Source organism: Aquarana catesbeiana, linkage group LG01 (assembly GCF_042186555.1).
Source record: "Aquarana catesbeiana isolate 2022-GZ linkage group LG01, ASM4218655v1, whole genome shotgun sequence".
In the NCBI taxonomy this organism is placed as follows: domain Eukaryota; kingdom Metazoa; phylum Chordata; class Amphibia; order Anura; family Ranidae; genus Aquarana; species Aquarana catesbeiana.
The window spans coordinates 240,992,368-241,014,843 of record NC_133324.1 but is presented as its reverse complement, the minus strand read 5'-3'; the positions used below and the strand labels follow the sequence as shown (position 1 = coordinate 241,014,843).

Sequence of the window (22,476 nt, the reverse complement as noted above, 5' to 3'; positions counted from 1 at the left end):
TTTCTCCACCTACCTTGCACTTCCCTTCTCCTGTCATCCCATCAGTGTCCTGAGAAACCCTCCCCCCTCAGGTCGCACTCTGTGCCTCCCCTGTTCATTCTTTGTTTCCACTACAGGTACATCTGACAGTCAAGCACCACCGCAAGGGAAATACAATTATATATACATTTCCTATATATTTGTAGGTAGGTGTTATCCCTCAGCAATCAACCTGTCTGCCACCCTCATCTTTTTGGAATCAGTACCGCTATATTCCTGTACTTCCATAGCCCACATGCACCTTCACACTTCAAAGCATCCACTTCCGTCACTTTCTGCCTCCATCCTACATAAACTGTATATTCTCACTACACTGGTAAGACACGTTTTCAACATAGGCACATGTCATGTGTCTATAGGTGGGCCCTTTCTCTTCATTCATATACACGTGTGTGTGTGTGTGTGTGTATATAAAATTTGTTTCCATGTGCATATGAATATATTGATGTTTGTTGCACAACTGCACATGTGGAAAAAGATCTCTCAGCGTTTCTCTGTGCCCCCCCCCCCCTTTATGTATGTATGTATGTATGTATGTATGTATGTATGTATGTATGTATGTATGTATATATATATATATATATATACATACATACATACATACATACATATATATATACATACATACATACATATACACACACACACACACACACACACACACACATATATATTCTTTATTTAGTGTTTCATGCTTTCTGCTTCAATGTCTACCACCTATCATTGATTCATTTTTTTGATATGGTACCTTTTTTATTAAATTATTTTAACTATTTTTTGTATTATTAACACCTGACCTCTGTTAATGTAAATTTGCTATACGTCTCCAGTCTGTAGTGTATATATTTTGCCATGTGCCCCATACTATATTGTTCTGATCTGTATTTCACCTAGAACGCCTGGACGGGGACTGGTATGGAACTTAGAACAACTAATTATCCACTACAGGACATACTCTCCTACTAGCCACTCCCTTCCATGTATACATGTCGGCCTATACAGACTATGCTCCTGTTCTCCTGGCTCTGATGAAGAGGTTACCCTCGAAACGCATCAGCATTTTAACTACTTGCCTCAACATGGGCATACCCCAGTTTTAACTTTTTAGTGCTTATTTTGTCACCTGTTTTTATGCAACGTAGTATTTGAATGATGTAATTCATGTCTGTATATATATTTTTTATACACGATTAAACCTAACCTGTTTTGATGTGAGCGTCTGATCACGCGCCTTCCATCCACCTCCTACTAATCAGTCTCTTCCAGACTACCCCTGGTCAGCTAAGGCAGCGGGAGACGCTTCACCATCTTCTCCGGTCCTCCCACCTTCTACAATACTACCCTTTTTGATACAGCAAACGGCCTCACTGGCGCAGGAGTATTTCTCACAATACCTTGCCATTTCCCATCCTTTGGTTGCCCCAGAGGATCCGCGTCGAATTGGGGGTGGAAGCAATCGGTCAGCAGGCGATAGTGGAGCCGGATGGCAGGAGATTAGCACTGTTCAGCAGCGGAGCTCCAGCACAGACGTCGACTCCTTCATGGCAGGTTTACCAACAGGTTAAAGCTTGTAGGAGATTTGAGGGATGGAGTTTACATATACAGTAAAAGCTGTTTTTTTTTTTTCTTTTTTTTAAAATTCTGACTCGATTTGCGAGTGTTGTCCCGCAAGACGAGCAGGATTCAAGCCTCTGGGGTGTGCAGTACCGCATGTGGCCACTCTGAGTGTCTCAGATTATCTCCGGCGCCCCCCCCCCCTCCTCTTGCCACATGCAGTTCTGCATACACTAGAACGAATTAGCTGAGTTTCCATTGATTCCTATGGGAGAACTTGCTTTGATATATGAGTGCTTTGGATTACAAGCATGCTTCTGGAACGAATTATGCTCATAATCCAAGGTACTACTGTACTATTAAAGCTGGAGTTTTTCTTTAGCAGCAGAGGTACAAAATGTTAACAGAAAAAAATGCACTGTCACTGTGCATCTTAATGTGACAGAATATAGACCAGGTCTGTCACACACATAGTAACATGCTGATCCAGAAAAAAAAAAAAAAAAAAAAAAAAAAAAAAAAGGAAGAAGGATCCGGTTATATAACCCATATCATATAAAGGCATGTCTAACTTATAAAGGATAGTTGTTCAAAATTAGCCCTACAATGTGTTAAGTATGCTGTATTTGCTTACCTGAAATTATATCCAGGAGAGACATTGTGGTCTAGTTCTCTGTTGTCCAAGCGTCGAAATGAATACTTAGGAACACAGTATTTATGGCTCTTGTCCAGATCACAATTCCAGCTAATCTGGATTCCCATAACTCCACCCTAGCACGACAAACATCCAATTTTATTAGACTGTGCCAAATAAATAAAATTAATGTACACTAATATGCAAACGTTTTAGGCAGTTGTGGAAAATAAAAAAAAGCGCTGTACATTAAGAAAACTTTCAGAAATAGAAGTGTTAAATAGGAGAATAGCCAGAGCTATTTTGGCTGTACTTCTATGGATCAGAGGAGTGCAGTTCGTTCTGCACTCCTGTGACCAGTTTTCAGCCTACAGTGTGCCAAAGCCTGCTGTCGTCACACAGCCAGCCCAGGTTCTAAAAAGATCCTGACCATACAGTGGGGAGCCACCCAGACCCCTGGACCAGCAGCTGGCTCAGCCTCCGAGCTACTGAAAGCCCAATCCAGCCCCTCCCAAATACCTCCCGAGCTCACATAGTGCAGTTGGGGGACAGAGCAGACAGTGGTGACTGACCTGTGACCAGCTCTCTGATCACAGAATGCTGAGAACCGAGTGATCAGCAGTGTTTGAGCGTTCAGTTCTCAGTGCAGAGACAGCGGGAGACAAATGCAGCATTGGATCGATTCTGCATCCACCTACGTGAGTTTATATAATTTTTTTCTAAATCCTGAACTTCTCTTTTAATATTTTGTGTTTACCAATTAACAAAATAGAAAGTAAACAGAAGAGCAATCTAAATCAAAATCAACATTTGGTGCAACCGTCTTTCACCTTCAAAACAGTATCAATTCTTCTAGGTACGCTTGTGCACAGTTTTTGGAGAAACTTGGCAGGTTGTTCTAAATATCTTGGATAACTAACCACAGATCTGTGGATGTAGGCTGCCTCATATCCTTCTGTCTCTTCACGTAATCCCAAACAGACTCGATGTTGTGATCAGAGCTCAGTGGTGGCTAAATCATCACTTCCAAGATTCCTTGTTCTTCTTTACACTGACGATAGTTTGTAAAGAGGAACTCCACCCAAAAGGTGAAGTTCCGCTTTAAATCCTCCTCCCCTTTCACGTTTGGCATATATAATTTTTTGAAGGGGGGGGGGGCAAAACCAGGGTACCTAGTTTTGACAGGTACCCGCTCCCACTTCTGCTCGGATCACCTAGCCAATCTGAGTGGAAGTTCTCCTCTCCCCCTCCCGCAGTCTTCTGGGTCTACAGGGCGAGGAAGACTGAAGGTCTGGTCACAAAGTGCAGCTTGTGCATGTGCAGTGGGCAGCCAGCTGTGAAGCCGAAAGCTGCATAGCTGGCTGCCCACAGTTAGGTTGCCAGCGCTGGAAACCTGAAAGCTAGTGAAGAACCAGCCCGGGTGAGGACAGTGCTGTATCTCTGGACAGGCAAGTCCTTTTATTAAAAGTTGGCAGCTACAGGATTTGTAGCTGCCGACCTTTACATTTTATTATTCATTTATTTTTATTTGTCCTTTTTAAGGACATTGGCTGTATGTTTGAGGTCGTTGTCCTGCTGCAGAATAAATCTGGGGCCAACCACACACTTCCCTGATGGTGTGACATGATGGATAAGTATCTGCCTGTATGCATCAGCTTCGAGGACCATTGATCCTGACCAAATCCTTAACTCCATTTGCAGAAATGCAACCCAAATCTTGCAAGGAACCTCCACCATGCTTCACTGTTGCCTGCAGACATATATTGTACCGCTCTCCAGCCCTTCGGCAAACAAACTGCCTCCTGTTACAGACAAATATTTAAAATTTTTGAGTCATCTGTTAAGAGCACCTGCTGCCATTTTTCTGCACCCCAGTTCCTATGTTTTTGTGCATAATTGAGTTCCTTAGCCTTGTTTTAATGTTGGAGGTATGGCTTTTTTACTGTAATTCTTCCATAAAGACCACTTCTGGCCACACTTTTCAAGACAGTAGATGGGTGTACCTGGGTCCCACCGGTTTCCAATGCTAAAAGGCACTGCTGGACATCTTCCAATGTCGAAGGGAAGTAAGAATGATACGTCTTTCTTCTGCTGCATTAAGTTTCCTTGGCTGACCACTGCGTCTACAGTCACCAAGCTTGCCCATTTCTTTGTGCTTTTTCAAAAGAGGTTGAGCAGCACATCTTGAAACCCCAGCCTACTTTAAAATCTTTGCCTGGGAGAGACATTGCTGATGCAGTATAAATACCTTGTGTCTTGTTAATGCGCTCAGTCTTGCCAAGGTGTATGACCTGTGGCATGAAACGGTCTTCCACAACCTCACCTTATTAGCAGAGTTTGGCTATTCCTCACCCAGTTTTCAGCCTCACGGCTGTTTCTGTTCCAGTTGATGACCATTGCTTGGAATAATCGGTTAATCATACACCTGACGATTCCTACAAAATCCCTGACTTTGTGCAAGTGTACAAAGTGTGCAAGTGCAAGATTTGTTGCGGGTTTGAAGCCAAAGGGTACTCAAAATATTGATTTGATTTAGACTTTTCTTCTGTTCGCTCACTTTGCATTTTGTAAATTGATAAATATAAACAAACAATGAAAATATATATATTTGAAAACATTCTTACTTTACAGCATTTCTTCACACCTGCCTAAACTTTTTGTACAGTACGTCTACAGCCAAAAATTTAACAATGGATAGTGCAGAGGTGTAACTAGAAATTACAGGGCCCCATAGCAAATTTTTAACATGCGTCCAAAAGGAAAACACCATTGTACAACACCACAATTTCCATGGCAGGTGACAAAAGACTGAAGAGGATGCGGTGGTGATATTATTGTGCAGATTGAGGTAAGAAGTATATAACATACAGCCAAGCAACAGACCCAATGGCAAAGAATGCAGGAGTCAGGAGTAACAAGACAGCCCAGCGCACATCGTGCAGGGGTCAAGATTGACTAACGTACAGCCTAGGGAACAGGGGTCAGGAGTGTGCATCATACAGCCCAGTGGTAAAAGTGCAGCACCACCTACAAGAGACTTCAAATCCCCCTATTCACTTTATTTATATAAGCTTCTCCTTTAAAATGGACATAGGCATAGAGAGCAGGCGCTTACATTTACAACCAGTAGCAAAAGGCTGATCAGAGTATAGCAGGACTACATGCCATCACTCAATCCCTCACTCTGCCATCCAACTCCTTTCTTTTATTGTGTTGCTGCTCCTATATGTGTTGTTCAGCTGTAGCACATGGGGTGAGCAGGGAGAAAGTGATCCATGGGAGCAGGGGCGTTGCTAGGTCTACAAAAGACTTTGGGCTAGAGCCCAAAGCAGCGTAGTAAAGAAAGTCATATGTTTGGGCGGGCATATACATGTATCCACTTACTGTACATCAGGGTACCCAGAGAGCCTCCCCCTTACATCAAGGTCCCCAGACAGCCTCCCCCTTACATCAAGGTCCCCCGAGTGCTGCCCAATGAAATCAGGGTCCCCAGAGAGCCTCCCCTCCCCTTCGGGACCGCTGCAGAGACTCGGGGCTATGGGCTCCAGATTCGGGGCTATAGCCCCAAAAGCCACCCCCTAGTGACGCCACTGCATGGGAGTATCTGCTTGGCTCCATTTTCCCTGACCACTCCTCAACCAGTCTTCCTTACTACACGATTGGTCTCTCCATAGGAACATGACAGTGACACCTCATTTGACAAAATGTGCTCTGAGCAGCCCAATGAGTGTTCATGTGTTCATTCAGAACTTCCCAATATGACTCTCCAACAGGACACAGACCCAAAAGAAACAAAAAAACACCACAAAAGGGTTCTTCTCCATTCAAAAAAAGCTTGGATAAAATTTGACAAGTTATAAAATAAGTTTCATATGACTATACTGCCTCCCATCCTGCATAACAGACTTTAAACTCCTTTTTCTTCACATTCTAACCATGGAACTTATAGTAGATGTTGGTGAGGCTTAGGCTTTTTCTCATACCCAGCGATAGCTAGGACAACCCTAAATCATAAATCAATGGGCTAGCATGACCCTAACCACACACCTGTATAGCCATTTCCTGGAAGTATTCTCCTGCTTCTTTCACTATTGTACCCAGACGGAATATAGGGCAGAACGGATCTTTCACACGATCGTACTGGCAGCTTTTCAGGTAATCACTGCTGATATTCGGTAAGATGTTTCGTCTGGGAATAAATAATAATACTGTATTATAGGATAAATTGAAGACCCAATCAAATATCAAGTTTAAAAAGTTAAATCAAATAAATGGCTTGTAAAATAAAAATTTACAAGTTTTGCTATGGAAGAGGAAGAACACAAATGCCTTTTAAAAGCTACCACGCCTCGTTAAACTAGATAGAAGATTTGCTTTAGTTTGAGGCCACTCATTCCATCATGTTCTGCTTTATTAGTTCACAGATTTTCTATAAAAAAAAAGTGTTACCTTATACAAAAAAGAAAAAAAAAATCATTTCACACTTACTTGGAGAATTTAAATTTCGGGTACCAGATATTATTTTTAATGAGAACTGTGAAGTTTTCAGCATCCTTCAGAAAAGCAGGTCTGAAGCAAGACATGGATATACAAGGTCAGCCACATAAATGCATAAACAGTACAGAACAAAATTATACTAAAGACAAGTAGCATTATTGCTGCTGTCGAATAAGGGGTCACTCACTCTGGCACCTTCATGTCATTTTCCACTGGACACCAGGCAAAAACTTCACATGTGTGAACTGTCCTGTTATAAGGTACACACCGTCCAGTCTGTAAACCTGTAAAGTGGAATGTAAATGAAATGCCACTGTGTAAAGTGCCATGCAGATAAAAAAAACAAAAAAAAAAAAAAAAAAAAAAAAAAAAAAACACAAAAAACACACCACAGAATAAAATTGAATTTTATTTATTTATTTTTTTTAAACAAAAAAAGTATTAATGCAACTATACAATCTTTAAAAAATGGTTATTGTTTTTACAGATATGTTGAGTTAAAAAAAAAAAAAAAAAAAAAAAAAAAAAGAAGAAGAAGAATAAAAACAAGAAAAAAACAAAACCAGTACAAAAAATAAAACCCCCAACTAGCACAGAAATAAAAACTTCCCTGAGCGGTTTCTCACAATCAACAGAGTAATATTACAATCAGTACAGTGGGTGTCATGCATCGCAAACATCAAGTCTTAGGAGACAAAGAAAGCACAATTGTTTCGATAGTCTGCAGTTACAGAGGCAAGGGTCAGTGGGTTGGAAATCCAAGATCCCAAATAGCATCAAACAATTGAGGTTTCTTTCAAAACGGAGTTTATATAAACGGGAAACTAGCATTAACAATCGCATTTTTAATTGCAGCAAGGCCAAGTGCCTAAATTTTGTCTTGATATCAAGGTTTCTGTGAATCTTTATCTCAGATTGGGAGAAGAAGGGACAGCATTAGCAGCCAATTAGACACTGCTGCAGTATACAAATGCATCCACTGAACCTGATGAGAAAAAGTGAGCAAAAGTGAGCAGGGGGAAAACTTTTAGTGTTTGACTGCCTTTCTTTGACCAATCGGCAGGCTCGGGGTGTGTTTTCGACCAAAATGTGCTGCTGATGCATTGAAGGTCAATAATCTAGCTATGCTGCCCCGCTGGATCACATGACTCTCTGAATAAAATTACGATTCCTGTGCAAGTTCTCATATATATTTCAACCTGGTGTTTAGTGGTTTGTCTGGAGCTTAGCTTCTTACTAGGAGTATGCTTGTCCCCAACTAACATTTTCAGAAAATCAGCATTCTCAGCCTTTGCATTTTTCTTTTTAAGTTTCCTTTAAACAAGGCACAGCTATTGAGCCAAAACAGGCAGATCCTATGAAAATAAAAAAGTAAATGAGTAGCAATTTGACTTCCTACCATTGCTGTAAGAGTCCACATGACCAGGGATACAGTTATGACTGGAATTGCATATTGTTTTGGAATCTGGGTGCTGAAAAAGAACACAAAATCATAAGATCTCACAAAATAAAATCTTGAGGCCCCTTTCACACGTGTGACTTTTCCTGTGACTTTAGACATCAGAGTCGCATGGCAAGTCTTACCCCATGATTCCCAATGATAACCATTCATATCCGTGCGACTTCAAGTCGCACAGACTTCAAAAGTAGTCCCTGAACTACTTTGGTCCGACTTTCAAGCGAGTTGAGAACCATTGACCTCAAGTTTACACAGGCATTCAATAAAATCATGGAAAAAATCACGGCAGTGTGAAAAGGACCTAAAGTGTTTGTAAACCTTACTCACGTGAAAGAAAAAAAAAAAAAAATTATAGGGAAATGTGAGCTTTTAAATTCGCCATTAGCTTGTTTAAACAAAAAACAAAAACACCCTTTACTACTTTACTAGAGCAGATCACGTAATCGATCTACAGAGATGCACGGACCTGCTAGTGGGTGTGTGCAGTACTGGAGGTATTACTATGATGAAAGGAAGCGACATTGCCGCCAATTCGCCTGCATTTCCAAAGCAATATAACACCATCTAGCCCGGAGGCACAATGTCACTGCACCCTTTACAGTCGAGTGCAGTGGTGATGGGGGTGCGGCTTGTGTACTGACTACAAAAAATGCAAGCACGCTGCACAGCGTACTTGTATATTCAGCGGAATGACAGGACATAAATGGACCACACTAGCATGGACCGGCAGCGAGGAGGATGCAAGCGTGCTCAGTTTACTCTCAGGAGGTGGGGCACTGGCAGGATCAACTAGGTAATACAAGACATGGACAGGGAGACATTTAATACTATAAAGGAAAAATCATACCTACAAAATTAAAGAGCCAGTAAAAATTTTTTTTTTTAGGTTTACAAACACTTTAATATTTATGTCAAGCCAAAGTTTTAGGCTGGGTTCACACCATATTGCTGAGTGGCTAGCAGCAGGGGGTGCGGTGCATCCCTGTTCTCTGTTTCAGGGGCAAATCAGGTCAGAATTTTTGCCTGTATTCGAACCTAAAAAAGGAGCCAAAGATGCACAGGACCCTTCTGCAGTGCGTTGCGTGGCTGCCCTGGACATGTGTGTGAACCGGCTCCATTCAGAGCCGGTCACAGCCTCCTGTCATGCAAATTAGATTCTGGGAAAACTGCATCCAATTTGCATTAGTGTGAACCCAGCCTGAGGGTTGCTCTAGGTTTGGACATTGGTGGAAGAATCCTTTCCTTTCCCCCTCCCTGCCAGGTAGCCAGCCCAACTGCTTGAATCATACTATGGCTATTCCTCACCAGCTGACAGTATTCCCCATTCCCATCCCCTGATCATCCCTCTCCAGTCCCTTTGACCCCCCCCCATGCCAGTACAAATCCTCCTCCTTTTTGATACCTATACAGACCAGGATCCCAGTTTCACTCCAGTTCTCCTCTACCCATCCCTCATCTACTACCCACTTCCCCCTTTTTTCCCCCTCCCCCCATTTTTCAGGGGTTAAGGAAGAACCCCAAGACAGAGCATCTTAATATGCTGCTTGTGTGGGCAGGATATAATTACATAGTTAGTCAGGTTGGGAAAAAAAAAAAAAAAAAAAAAAAAAAAGAAGAAGAGAGACACAAGTCCATCTAGTTCAACCATAAAAATAAAATAAAAAATAATATCAAACAGTCCCATATACCCAATCCTTTACCCACAGCTGATCCAGAGGAAGGCGAAAAAAAACCCCAGCAAAGCATGGTCCAATTTGCTACAGCAGGGGAAAAAATTCCTTCCTGACCCCTAAGAGGCAATCGGATTTTCCCTTGATAAATTTTACCTATAAATGTTAGTACCCAGTTACATTATGTACATTTAGGAAAGAATCCAGGCCTTTCTTAAAGCAATCTACTGAGCTGGCCAGAACCACCTCTGGAGGGAGTCTATTCCACATTTTCACAGCTCTTACTGTAAAGAAACCTTTCCGTATGTGGAGATGAAATCTTTTTTCCTCTAGACGTAAAGAGTGCCCCCTTGTCCTCAGTGTTGACCGTAAAGTGAATAACTCAACACCAAGTTCACTATATGGACCCCTTATATATTTGTACATGTTGATCATATCCCCCCTTAATCTCCTCTTCTCAAGAGGGAAGAAATACGTACTGCACCAATCTCGGTTCTCCTAATTATCCCATGTGATTGGCACAGTAAACATCCTACCCACACAAGCAGCAGCAGTAATAAGATGTTCCTCCCTGGGGTTCTTCCTTAAAACCTGCAAAGTGCCGAACGAGAGCCAGAAACTCTGGAGGGAAAAAGTAGAGGGGAGTGGTCATTCCAGTTGTAGATTTAGCCCAGTGACAGCCTGCCAGAATAGATAGGATCTGTGACGGCAGCCTCCCTGTGCAGCTCTGCTAGAGGAGACCATATTGTATTATATATTACTGCCCCTATACTGTACTCTCCTGCCCCCTGTACTGTACCCTCCTTATACAGTTTAACTTTCATCTCTTGAATTATTTTTTTCATTATGGGCATATGTGGGGCCTCATGTCTAAGTTTTGCCTAAAGCGTCACAAAGCCTAGAGCCACCTCTGAATCAGCTTAAAGCGGTTGTATACCAGCACTGAAATTTTTTTTATAAACAAAAAAAAAACCTGTAAGGTAAAGGCACAATGAGTTAGTGTGCAGCACATACTAGCTCATTATGGAATACTTACCTTAGAACGAGGCCTCGGCATCTGATCCCGGTCCACGCTGAGGAAGCTGACATGTTGCCTCCGAGTTTCTTCCGGGTTCGCGGCTCCTGCGCTGTGAGTGGCCAGAGCCGCGATTGCGTCACTTCTGCGCATGGGAGTCCTCTTCCCGGCAAGGTCCAGCAGCCTCTGCCGGGCCTTCACAACGCATGCACGTTGGCGTCAACGGCTGCATGCAAAGTGAATATCTCCCAAACCGTACATGTTTAGTAGATATTTATTTTTACCTACAGGTAAGCCTTATTATAGGCTTACCTGTAGGTAAAAATAACAAAAAAGGGTATACAACCGCTTTAAATGGTTTGTGACATTTTCAGTAGCATCCAATTAACGAAAGGGGTGGGTCAGGGACAATAAAGGCTGGGGAGGAAAGTTTTAGGATGATGCCGGGTGTCCCCCTCAGACAGGAAATGGAGCAGACTCTTCCTTACTGCAGCTTCTAAGGCTCACAGTCTGCTGTGATATTATAGTAAGCCATTTCAGTACAGGAAAGCAGTCTGTATAACTATGTAGAACTGAAGATAATGCTGGAGTTCAGCTTTAAAATAATTTCTAAGCAAATATTAGCAGATCTGTGTTCAGGTATCTACCAGCTGGGCTCACCTCCGGACAGTAGCCTTGTGTTTGATTCTGGGTCAGAATTAGATTGGTCATCACAAAGAAAGCATTTTCTTCCTATATATTAAGAGAAAAACAAAAATCTTGCTTTTACTTACACTGACCAGATGAAAAAAAAATAAGGCCATGTAAGCTTTCAAAGAAATCACATATTGCAGAATACTTGTGCACCGACATTATAAAGGCTTTTTGAATTTGTAATAAAAGGAAACCTTCATCAAAAAAAATGTAACAGACAATTCTAACTTCTTTATGTAAATTATTAGTTGCCTACAACAGTCCTGCATATCCCTACCACACTACTGCAATAAAACAGCCTAAAACAAACAGACTAAACACATAAGGATCTATCATTATGTAATGCAGTCTAGATAACATCATGCCAAAGGTTGACACCAGCATACACAATCTCCTATGTATATATACTAGGAGGTGCATCGAATAGAAATTTTGGTGCTGAAAATTCAGGATGCTCTTAGCCGAAGCTAAAAATGACAGTTTTTAAAAAATATATACACACCTTTTTTAATCGGCGTATAACGCACCTTAATTTTATAAGGAAAGTTTCAGGGGGAAAAAAAAAAACAAAAAACAAACAAACAAACCAAAAAAAACGTACATTTTAACCACTTCAATACAGAGCACTTTCACCCCCTTCCTGCCCAGGCCAATTATCAGCAATGCAGCCAAACCATTGCCCATTAACGCAGCCCGATCTGTGCCCATATGCAGCCTCACCATTGCCCATCAATGCAGCCTGATCTGTGTCGGATTACACAGAGAGATATCCTGTTTAATCGGCACTCACAGTCACACACAGTCCCGCCTCCTTGGCCGGCTCTTATGATAGACATAACACCGGTCCAATGGGACATGTGAAGTCTATCCTAAGAGCCGGTCCAGGAGTTGAGACTGTGTGACTGCGAGCGCTAAGTACACAGAAGATCCTGGCTCACCCACCCCCCTCTGAGGCAGCCAGTTAAATATTAGGTTATATCACACACCCATGGTTTGCCCTCCATTTTTTAGGGAGAAAAAAAAAAAGTGCGCGTTATATGCCGATAAATCCTCTCTCTCTCTCTCTCTCTCTCTCTCTATAGCATTGTATCATATACGACTTTTTAATTAATATCATGAATTTAAAACGAATATGAACTTGTCGTCGGCACCTTTAGCGCAAGTAAAGCTCAAGAAAAATGCATCCCTTTAGGCTAGGTTCAGACTAGAGATCGCAGCATCTCACAGCAGGTGTCTGGTTGGTCTCCATTTAGGCTACTTTCACACTGGGGCGGAGGGGGGCGCGTTAGAGGTAAAGCACTGCCAATTTTAGCGGCGCTTTACTGCTGTTATAGAGGTGCTTTTTGGCTGCTATCGGGGCGTTTTTAATCCCCCGCTAGTGACTGAATAAAGAGTTAGAAGTTGTCCGCAAAGTGCTGCTGCCAAAACGCTTTGGCAGTGGTGCCCATTAATTTCAATGGGAGGAGCGGTGTATACACTCTGCTCCCCCACCGCCAAAAAGGTGCTGCTTTTTCTAACGTCCTGCAAGCGTACCGCCCAGTGTGAAAGCACTCAGGCTCTCACACTGGGGCTGCAGGGGAGGAGTTTTTCAGGCGCTATTTTTAGCCCAAAAGCACCTGAAAAATGCCCCAGTATGAAAGGAGGTCTTACCGTTTCAGGTCCGATTTCAGCTTGAATTTGGACCTGAAATGGACTAAAAGACGCATAGGGCTGTGGAGAGGTGTGAACTATCTCCTGCTATGCGAATTGAATGCAACTATCTCCTGCTATGCGAATTGAATGCGGGGGAAACCCGCATCCAATTCGCAATAGTGTGATCCCAGCCTTAAATTTGATGTATGCTTTACACTGGCTTCTTGAACTTCTGTTGTGGTGTTAAAAATCTTGCTTACTGCATTTTTGGTCAGTTAAAAAAACTGCAACAAATACGCACCTTCCCATTGAAAACTCAGCAACCATGCATCGATAACACACCCATGTTACATTTTTAATGCATTTTGAGTAACATGACCTATGGGGGGATTAAACAAAAAAAAACAAACACACAAAAGAACACACGCACCATAAGCACAATAAAAGCGTGACAAAATTGCGTTTTTCAGCACCACTATCGGGACATTTTCCCTCTATCGGCAAAATGCCAAAAAACACAATTTTCCATGCATCTCGAATATATACTCAAACACATGATTCCCTTAAAGTGGTTGTAATTGTAAACCCGTGCATACACTCACTAAAGTGCTGAATTATAAAGCTTGTCTAGGCGTTCAGAAAAAAGGGGTTGGAGAATGGACGTTACATTCTGCAGAGCTCAGTGAGGAGAGGTCTGAGAGCCGATTGGAGTGAAGGGACGTGCCTGCCCCAAACCCCCCCCCCACTTCACACAGCACCAGAGCTGAGGCTGTAAATCAGCTGGAGTTCCCTCCCTTCACCACTTTTCTCTTGGTGTCAGAAAAGTTTGTCAGAAGTGATTCATGCATGCATTCATACAGGATGTAACATGTTACTAAAGCAGCATCACCTGCACCTCCACCCCCGATTCCTCATTATGACAGCAGGCAGTGGATCTTCTGCCTGAACTTACTGTCACAATCCAAAAACAATGTGGCTGTGCGGGGCTTTCACAGATTTCCATGAATAAATGAAGCACAAGTCCAATCGGACAACATGGCAGACGGTCTGTAGTTCTCAATGAACTGCGAGGGTGCTGATAAGTGCCCATGTAGTTCATAGTGTCTTCCTGCTCTTCAGTAAATGCCTGCCTGTATGGGAGGTGCGAGCAGACAGCTGCACTGAGTCTGCGGAAGCCTGGCATTGCATCAGCAATCTGTTGATTGCAGTTGCAATGCTCTGCAGGCACTTCAGAAAAAAAAAATTATATATCATATCACTTTTTTTACCTTGCTGGATCAAGGGGAAAAAAAAAAAAAAAAAAACTATGGCCACTTTTATAAAGCAGTTAGACCCTTTACTGTGTCAGCCAAAAGAGAACCAACATTTCCCATCTCCCTCATTGAAGGAGCTCTTTTATATTGTGAAATGCATTCTGTCCATTGACCAATAACTTTCGTCATGTAAGTTTATCATAGCTGACATAGCTTCCTGTAACAAAGGAGGTGAAATCACTCTAAAACAGCCCAGGATAACGGTAGAAACATGAAAAGTTCTAATCCTTTCCAATCTATCCTAAACTACAAAATGTAACCAGAACTCCCTCATTACTAAGAAAACCTTACAATGTATTTCCACTTTGAAGTCAAATTTGAGAAACCCTCACTATATATTGTTATGTGCTCCCATTCAGTTTGCATGCCTAAAAATCATTTAAATATATATTGCTTACCCTTCTAGCTGTTTGTAGGCAGGTGATCCCCTTTAATGTGTGGCAATTCCCTTTAATGTGTGCGATCTCTGGATTAGCCCAGCTCTGTTCCTTTTAGTTTGGAGGGGAGGAGCTAAACCAGGTCTTCAACAGCAACAGGGACTACAGGATGAGGCTCAAAAGGAGAAGAGCTCCCCCTGCAGGGCTGGGGGAGGGCAGTGTTGGGACAGAAGGTCTGAAAGAGTATGGAATTCTAGCATTTGAGCAGCACCACAGCACACCCTCCTGTCTAGTTAGTGCAGTGGTTCTCAACCCTTCTAGTGCTGTGAACCCTTGATAAAATTTCCCAAGTTGTGGGGACCCCTAATAGTAAAATGATTTTCGTAGCTTGGGTTGTCAGCACCCAAGGCAAGACAAGTAATTTGCGCCCCTAACCCACGGACATTTAGCGCTCCCTGAGTCCCTTCCACTCGTACAGTATTAAAACCCTTTGTGGTACATTTTAGGATGTACCACTCTTTCTTTGTTCTTCTTTCTTTCCCTTTTCTCTCGCTATCCTAATTTCTTGTTTTTTTGTTTTTTTTCCTCCATCCCTCTCTAGCCGTCTTTCTTGCTCTCTCTCTTATTCTTTCTCTCCCTTTTTCTTTGTTCCTCCCCCTCTTGCTTCTATGTATTCTCTATTTTTATTCCTTCTCTTACTCCTTGGTGGGGGAACAGGATCAGTGGCAGTGCTGGGGGGAGTTCTGATCAGCCAAATTAGGTGCTCTTGTTTAAGGTCACCTGCTGATCTGAGAACTGTAGTGGGGACTTTTAATGGCAACAATAATCACAGGTAGCGTTACTCACTGTGTCTCCAACTTTGTGGTGTCTCGTAGCAGTTACACCTATACCGAAATCAGGAGATAGGGTCTCCTCCAGCCCCTCCCATTTCGCATTCCTCACCAGTCAGTTGACCTCTAGTTTCTGCCCCCCCAGCCTGACGTGAACTGAATGGGCGGCTGCCTAATCCTTGTCCAAGCTGGGGAACATAGGAAATGTGATACAGTAGGTTCAGCTTCACTGGGGAAGGAGAAGTGAACATGTTTATATTTGTGCAAACCTGGTATGCCCAGGGGCTGGCGGTGATTAGGAAAAAGGAGTCAGCCTCCTGGCCGCAAGAGCTAATCCCCTCATGGAACATGTGCCAGGTGACCCAGGCCCCCCATGTAGCACAGGCCCTGGGTGTTAGTTGGACTCCTAGAGCTTTCATTCTGAACCACAAGACTTTTAGGCCTACAGAAGAAATTCTCCAAGTGCAAGGGGTTAATGTGGACAATGACAAGGGGGGGGGATGCAACAATAAGGTCTTGGATCAACATCCATGACATATGTAATCTGCTAACCAGCTGCCTTTTAACATGCATGACGTCAGTCTCCAGCTTGCATTATACCCACATAATATCACCATTTTCATCATCATTGGAAGGACACTCCATCAGGAACTGATATTTCTTTGAAAGGCAGTCCCTAAATCACAAACCAGCAAATCAATTAGTTGGTTTTCAGTGTTTCTAGATCCCCGCTCTAGAAATATAAAAAATACCTTCTGGGTGCACCTCCAATAATACTTACCCGAGCCCCATCTCGATCCAGCGATGTGCAAAAGAGCAGTGGCTCTCCCGAGTCTCTTCCTCATCATTGACTCCTGGTACTGTCAATCACAGCCATGATAGATAGATATATCTCTCTATCACACACACCTCTCTTTAATTTCACCAACTCATCTACCATTTATCCCTTTGTATAACAAATGGGAAATTCACCTTGTCACTGAAGTAGATACACTACTACCATAATCCGGTCTTGGATTGGTCAACATTATAAAATGCAAACAGGGTGGAGTTGTACACTTAGAAATGCAAGCTTGTAACCAGGAAAGAAATAGTACAAGTGATTTTTTTATATTCACTCCATACACTGTCATGTCAGTGTACAGTAATCGTAAAATTTTACTACCTGTAACAAGTCTTTCACCTACTAAAGAGAAAAGACAATTTCAAGTAGAGCAACCAATCGTCAAAAAAAGACAAAATCACATGGTAGCACATCAGCACTACCAAATAAAAATTTTAAAAGTATAACTAAAAAGGCAAAAAACTTTTTTTTTAGTTTTGGATAGAGTGCAGAGGGATTAGAACACTTGTCAGGTTTTTATTGCTGTCTGTGCCCCAGTCAGGGAGATTCACCCTCTCTAGTCCATTTACCATCATCATTGAAAGGAAAAAAAAAAAAAAAAACGTATCCCAAATTTTGGGTTGTCCCCAGAAAAGTAATGGGAGGTAAAAACTTCCAATGAGGAGGACACTTTTGTTCTGGTGACCTGGGGTCCCCAAGGAATTCCCTTAATTTGCAGAGATTTCCTCTCACTTCCTGTTTGGCTATGGGACAGGAAGTGAAGGGAAATCCCCGCATTAGGACACACATTAGGTGGCGAAAATAAACCTTACAGGGGTTATAACCCTCCCATGCTCCATCCAAAATGAAACAAAAAAAAGTTTTGCCTATAGTTTTACTTTAAGATAATAAAAATATAAGAGAAAGATATCTAACAAACACACACACATACAGTATGGCAGCACAGTGGCTAAGTGGTTCGCACTTCCATCTAGAAGCACTAGGGTTGTTGGTTCAATTTCCAACCAGGACACTACCTGCCTGGAGTTTGCATGTTCTCCCTGTGTCTGCGTGGCTTTCCTCCCACACTTAAAAGCCATGCTGGCAGGTTAATTGGCGAGATAGCGACCTTACATTGTGAGCTCCTTAGGTGTAAGGGACTGATGTGAATGTACACACACAAACTATATATATTGAACTATTGGAGTGGCCCTGAAGTAGTCTATGGGCTAGCTATACATGCTAGCCATGTGTGAGGAAGCTGCGCAGCCTGGTTAGAGGTTCTTGGAAGCAGGTTTATACATAGGACCCTATAGGCAGCTTATATTGTTTAGAATATCTTGCAATGTCCAATTACCAGACTGAGGGACAGTTTCTGTTAAACTACATTAACATACAATGTACCAAATATTAACCCTCTGTTTAGGACAGAAAGTGAGCACATCTAGTTGACAACTGATAGTGATAATCTCCCCTGCCAGCATAGTAAAGTCAGGGTTAATTGCAGTCAGTCAATCATAACTCCGAAGTAAAAAAAAAAAAAAATAAAATAGTTAGCAAGTTTTAAATTTCCAATAATTCTTTTCGAAAAAACTTTCCAAAAAGGAACACAAAATTACAGGAGTACATTGCAATGTAATGTATGAAAGATAAGAAAAATAAAAAAAAGTTGTACAAGGCCTCATGCTTCCATGAACATACAGATAAAGAACACACAAAATAGAGTTTCAGGGGAGCACTAGGGAGAAACCTAGCAGTATACACAGAAGAGGTTGTACAGCCTTGGCATTTAACAGATCAAGCACGCTGATCATCAAGAGGATTTCACTTCACTTAATAGCAATAATGCCAATACCCAATGTGTCATCTACAATAAATTAACAAAACAAGGTATTCGAGCTAAACTGAAAATATAAAAGCTTTTCATCTATATTCACAAGTTGGAGGGGGTAGAAGTGAGCCCCCCCCTCAGTACCACACAAGGGGACATCGCACTTCCCAAAAAGAAAGGACAGACAGATGTAAAAAAAAAAAAAAAATATTAAAAAAACCCTAAAGAGAAAAAAAGGAAAGGGGAGGGGGGACAGAAGAGAATACGTGCCAACCCTCCATACCCTGAACACCCATCAGATAGTGAATCCAGGGGCTCCAGGTTATTTAAAACAAAGTAACTTTGTCATTCAGTATTGCAGAAAGGCACTCATTGACCACGATCCAGATGGTATCATGGCATACCTCCAGTATCGGGCTATGGCCATCTTTGCTGCTGCAAAAATAAAAAAGGTGATCAATCTGCGCTTAGGTCTCGGGGCATCATCCACTAGGTTGCATATAAAGGCCTGATTCTGATATTTTTTAAGTTAACTTGAGTAAGGGAATCAATGAAAATTATGCATTCGAGTCCAAAAGTGCCACACCTGGGGGCATTGCCCCCAGGTGTGGCACGCCATCCCCTCCTGTCCACAACCCCAAAAGCAAAGTAGGGAAGCCCCTGGGACATAAGTGATCTTAGCTGGGACCACGTACCATCTCAAGATCACCTGGTATTTAGCTTCCGTTATGGAGGTATTAATAAGCGACTTGTGTTAGCTTATACCAGTCATCTCATTTCAAAGTTTCCCCCAAATCTCTCTCCCATGGTTTCATGTAAAATGGTTTCACAGAATATATCTCGGAGATGTAGCCCCTTAACTTATCATATTTATTACACAAATATTCCATGGGTGTCATTGTTATATATAAAGTGCATTTTAGGGAGTTAGGAAAATGTTCTAACTGGGAATAGCGAAAGAATTCTGATTTCAGCAACTGATACTTTTCAAATATTACTTCATTAATACACCCCGATGGTCACATAAATAAGCAATTCACACAAACTCTTTGATTCACTATTCAAAAGAACGAGGGGTGAGGCCTGGGGTAAAGTGTGGATTTTAAAAGTGGTGCCAGAGGATGAGGGGGGATCTAAAATTGTAGACCCTGGGAAACCTATCCCACAACCCGAGTGAAAAAGACAAAGATGGGCATAATACTGTAGGCCTATCCTTAAACGATAGCCACATCGTATACAATATTAGTCCGGCTGGACAGGAGGATGACTGGGCCTGCATTCAGAAAGAATAGGAGTAGGAGAATAAGTATAAAAAACGAAATGAAGTACTCGCATCTATTGTTCAGAGCAGCCATTCTCAACCAGGGTTCCTCCAGAGGCTGCTAGGGGTTCCTTGAGCTGTGGCTAATAAACCACCTTTTTGATGGTGCCTACAGAGGTCAAGGTTCAGCATCACTTAGCAAAGCCAGCAGCATGACACCAAATATATATATTTTTAGCTGTCTTTAAAGGTGGCATTCTGAGCACCATTTTAAGGGGAACATTCTTCCAATTGACCACCAGTATAAGGGGCATTGTTCTATTGACCCCTGATGAATTGTAAGGGTTCCCGAGACCTGAAAAATTTTTTTGGGTTCCTCTAGGGTTAAAGGGTTGAGAAAGCCTGGTTTAGAGGATGTAAAGCCCCCCCTAACCTATCTCAGCCTCAATGCCCTCCGTTATTCGTGCATGGGAGGTGACAAGCAGGGGTTTATTGGTGAAAATCCCATTCCATCGCTGCCATCTGGAAAAAATTTGGGATCAAAAACGCTGAGGATGTGGTGGTGGTGGTGGGGGGGGGGGGGTGTACTGCTACGATCTGTTTCTCTCAAAACCCAAATTAAATTTCCATCGCCCCCATCTACAGTTCAGATATGCGTTCTATGCCCAGTTTGGCACATTCGAAATGCTGGTCAGTGTGGGAGATTAGGAAGCTCTATTATGTGATTGATGCACGCACTACCTAAGGCACTGTACAATTTATAAACCGCTATTCACAGATATGAGCAGGGTCCTGATGTCATGTAGACATGCCTGGCTAGCTGATATCCCTCAAATGAGTGGCGATGATTGGTACAATATGTGGGGAAACCCCGCTCACTAGCCTCTTATCAGCAAAGGATCACCCTAATCAGTATAAATTCCTTCATAGGGTGTATTTGACTCCTGCTAGACTAGCCAAATTCTTCCCATCTCAGTCCTCTGCCTGCTGGCATTGCTCCGCCGCACAAGCTGACTTTATACATATCTTTTGGGATTGCACACTATCTATCAGTTTTGACTGGATGTAGTGCAATGTGTTCAGGTGATGTCACGACGCTACATATTTATTCCATTGCAATTTGTTTACTAGACCTGGTGGATTCTTTGGCCCCTAAAAAAGTGATCTGTACATTATTGTCCTTTGTTATTCTATTATGCCAGGAAAATCATTTTTTTTACAGTTATGTGAAAAGGAACATATATAAAGTTGGTGTTATCCCGGTGGATGTTACTGCATCACAAAAGATCTTCCTGTATCATGTAACTTATTGCCAATGTCATAATGGGCATCGGTCTCATTATCAGAGCAAGGCAAGGAGAGAGCAGGGCTGGTTTGAGTGTTGGAGGTTGTGTGAATGCTTGTGCTTCCCTATGCAACAATTTTTGTATACCACGATGACCTTATCCGGGCGCTGTGTAGCCTAGTTATTTAGCATTGGTTATTCATACTTTTGTATTCGGACTACTACATACTCTAATTGATATCTGTAATTCCATATTTCATGTTGAAAAATTCTAAATAATAATATAAGACACACCTTTAAAAAAATAAATAAAAAAAGTTTGTGTTATCACAAAAGTGAAAATGCTCTATAAAAATACTTTATGGTTGTAGAGAGGGGATAGAGAAAGACATGAAACCTACTAATTGATTTGCCAGTTTGTGATTTAGGGATTGCCTTTAGAAGAAATATCAGTCCTTATGGAGCGATGATGAAAATGGTGATATTTGGTATAATGCAAGGTGGGGACTGACGCCGTGCATTTTAAAAGACAGCTAGTTAGCACAGCACTGTAATAGCATATGTTATTAAAGAGGTAGTAAACGCACAATGCATAATTTCCCTTATTAGAAGCCTTCTACTATAAAGTTAAATGTCACTGACATTCCCGTCATCCACACTTGAGCCCATTAACAGCTGTAGCTCTATTACTGCTTTAGTGATGTCAGCGGCGCATGCACGATTTTCCCGTCATCTACGACCTGATCTGTGTGCCGTCAGTCAAGATGGCCTCCTGCCATGCCAGCGTCAACGTTACTCATGGCTTATTTATTCAGTATTGCGAGAGGAACGTCCCCTTGCCAAGGCTTGGTTAACACAATGTGCATGCACGAGATTATGTGGCTGTCATTACAGAGAGAGAGGGCAGGGAAGCATTATCACGCTTAATGCGAAAAGGAATACCCAAGAAGGTGCAAGCTTCAGCAGGGATATAGAACAGTGAAAGCAAGGGAAAAACAAAACTAAATATTATAATAAGAGTTTTTACGGGAAATAAATATTCCAATGGGGGTTATTTACGAAAGGCAAATCCACTTTGCACTACAAGTGCAAATTACAAGTGCAAAGTGCACTTGAAATTGCACTTGGAAGTGCAGTCGCTGTAAATCTGAGGGGTAGATCTGACATGAGGAGAAGCTCTGCTGATTTTATTATCCAATCATGTGTGTTGCATGTTCCCCTCGGATCTGCAGCGACTGCACTTCCAAGTACACTTTCAGTGCAATTTCAAGTGCACGTTGCACTCGTAGCTTTCACTTGTAGTGTAAAGTGGATCTGCCTTTAGTAAATAACCCCCGATGTGCATTATCATGAATTAAACTATTGCCCTTATGCTTGTCTATTCATGGCGGCTAAGTTTACTACCGCTTTAAGAGACTACACACTGCTCTGAAAAGCTGAAACACTGATCCATCAAATAACCGTTACATTGTAAAATATAGTAAGCCAAACCATACTCCGAACTACCAGTTAATTTATTCTTTAACGGTTTGGTGTGATCCTCTACAACCTAGATTTACGTGC

At 42.1% G+C, this 22,476-nt stretch overlaps 1 protein-coding gene across 1 annotated transcript in view; it reads right to left on the bottom strand.

The window, feature by feature from the left end:
* The window catches only part of P2RX4 (purinergic receptor P2X 4), a 109,809-nt gene that overhangs the window by 78,074 nt on the left and 9,259 nt on the right, over nt 1–22,476 (bottom strand). Inside the window, exons 3-8 of the mRNA XM_073626522.1 lie at nt 11,529–11,600; nt 8,124–8,196; nt 6,912–7,008; nt 6,716–6,796; nt 6,275–6,416; nt 2,228–2,364 (exon numbers count right to left, since the gene is read on the bottom strand). Of these exons, the coding sequence (XP_073482623.1) occupies nt 2,228–2,364; nt 6,275–6,416; nt 6,716–6,796; nt 6,912–7,008; nt 8,124–8,196; nt 11,529–11,600 (602 nt within the window). The remainder of the gene's footprint in view (nt 1–2,227; nt 2,365–6,274; nt 6,417–6,715; nt 6,797–6,911; nt 7,009–8,123; nt 8,197–11,528; nt 11,601–22,476) is intronic.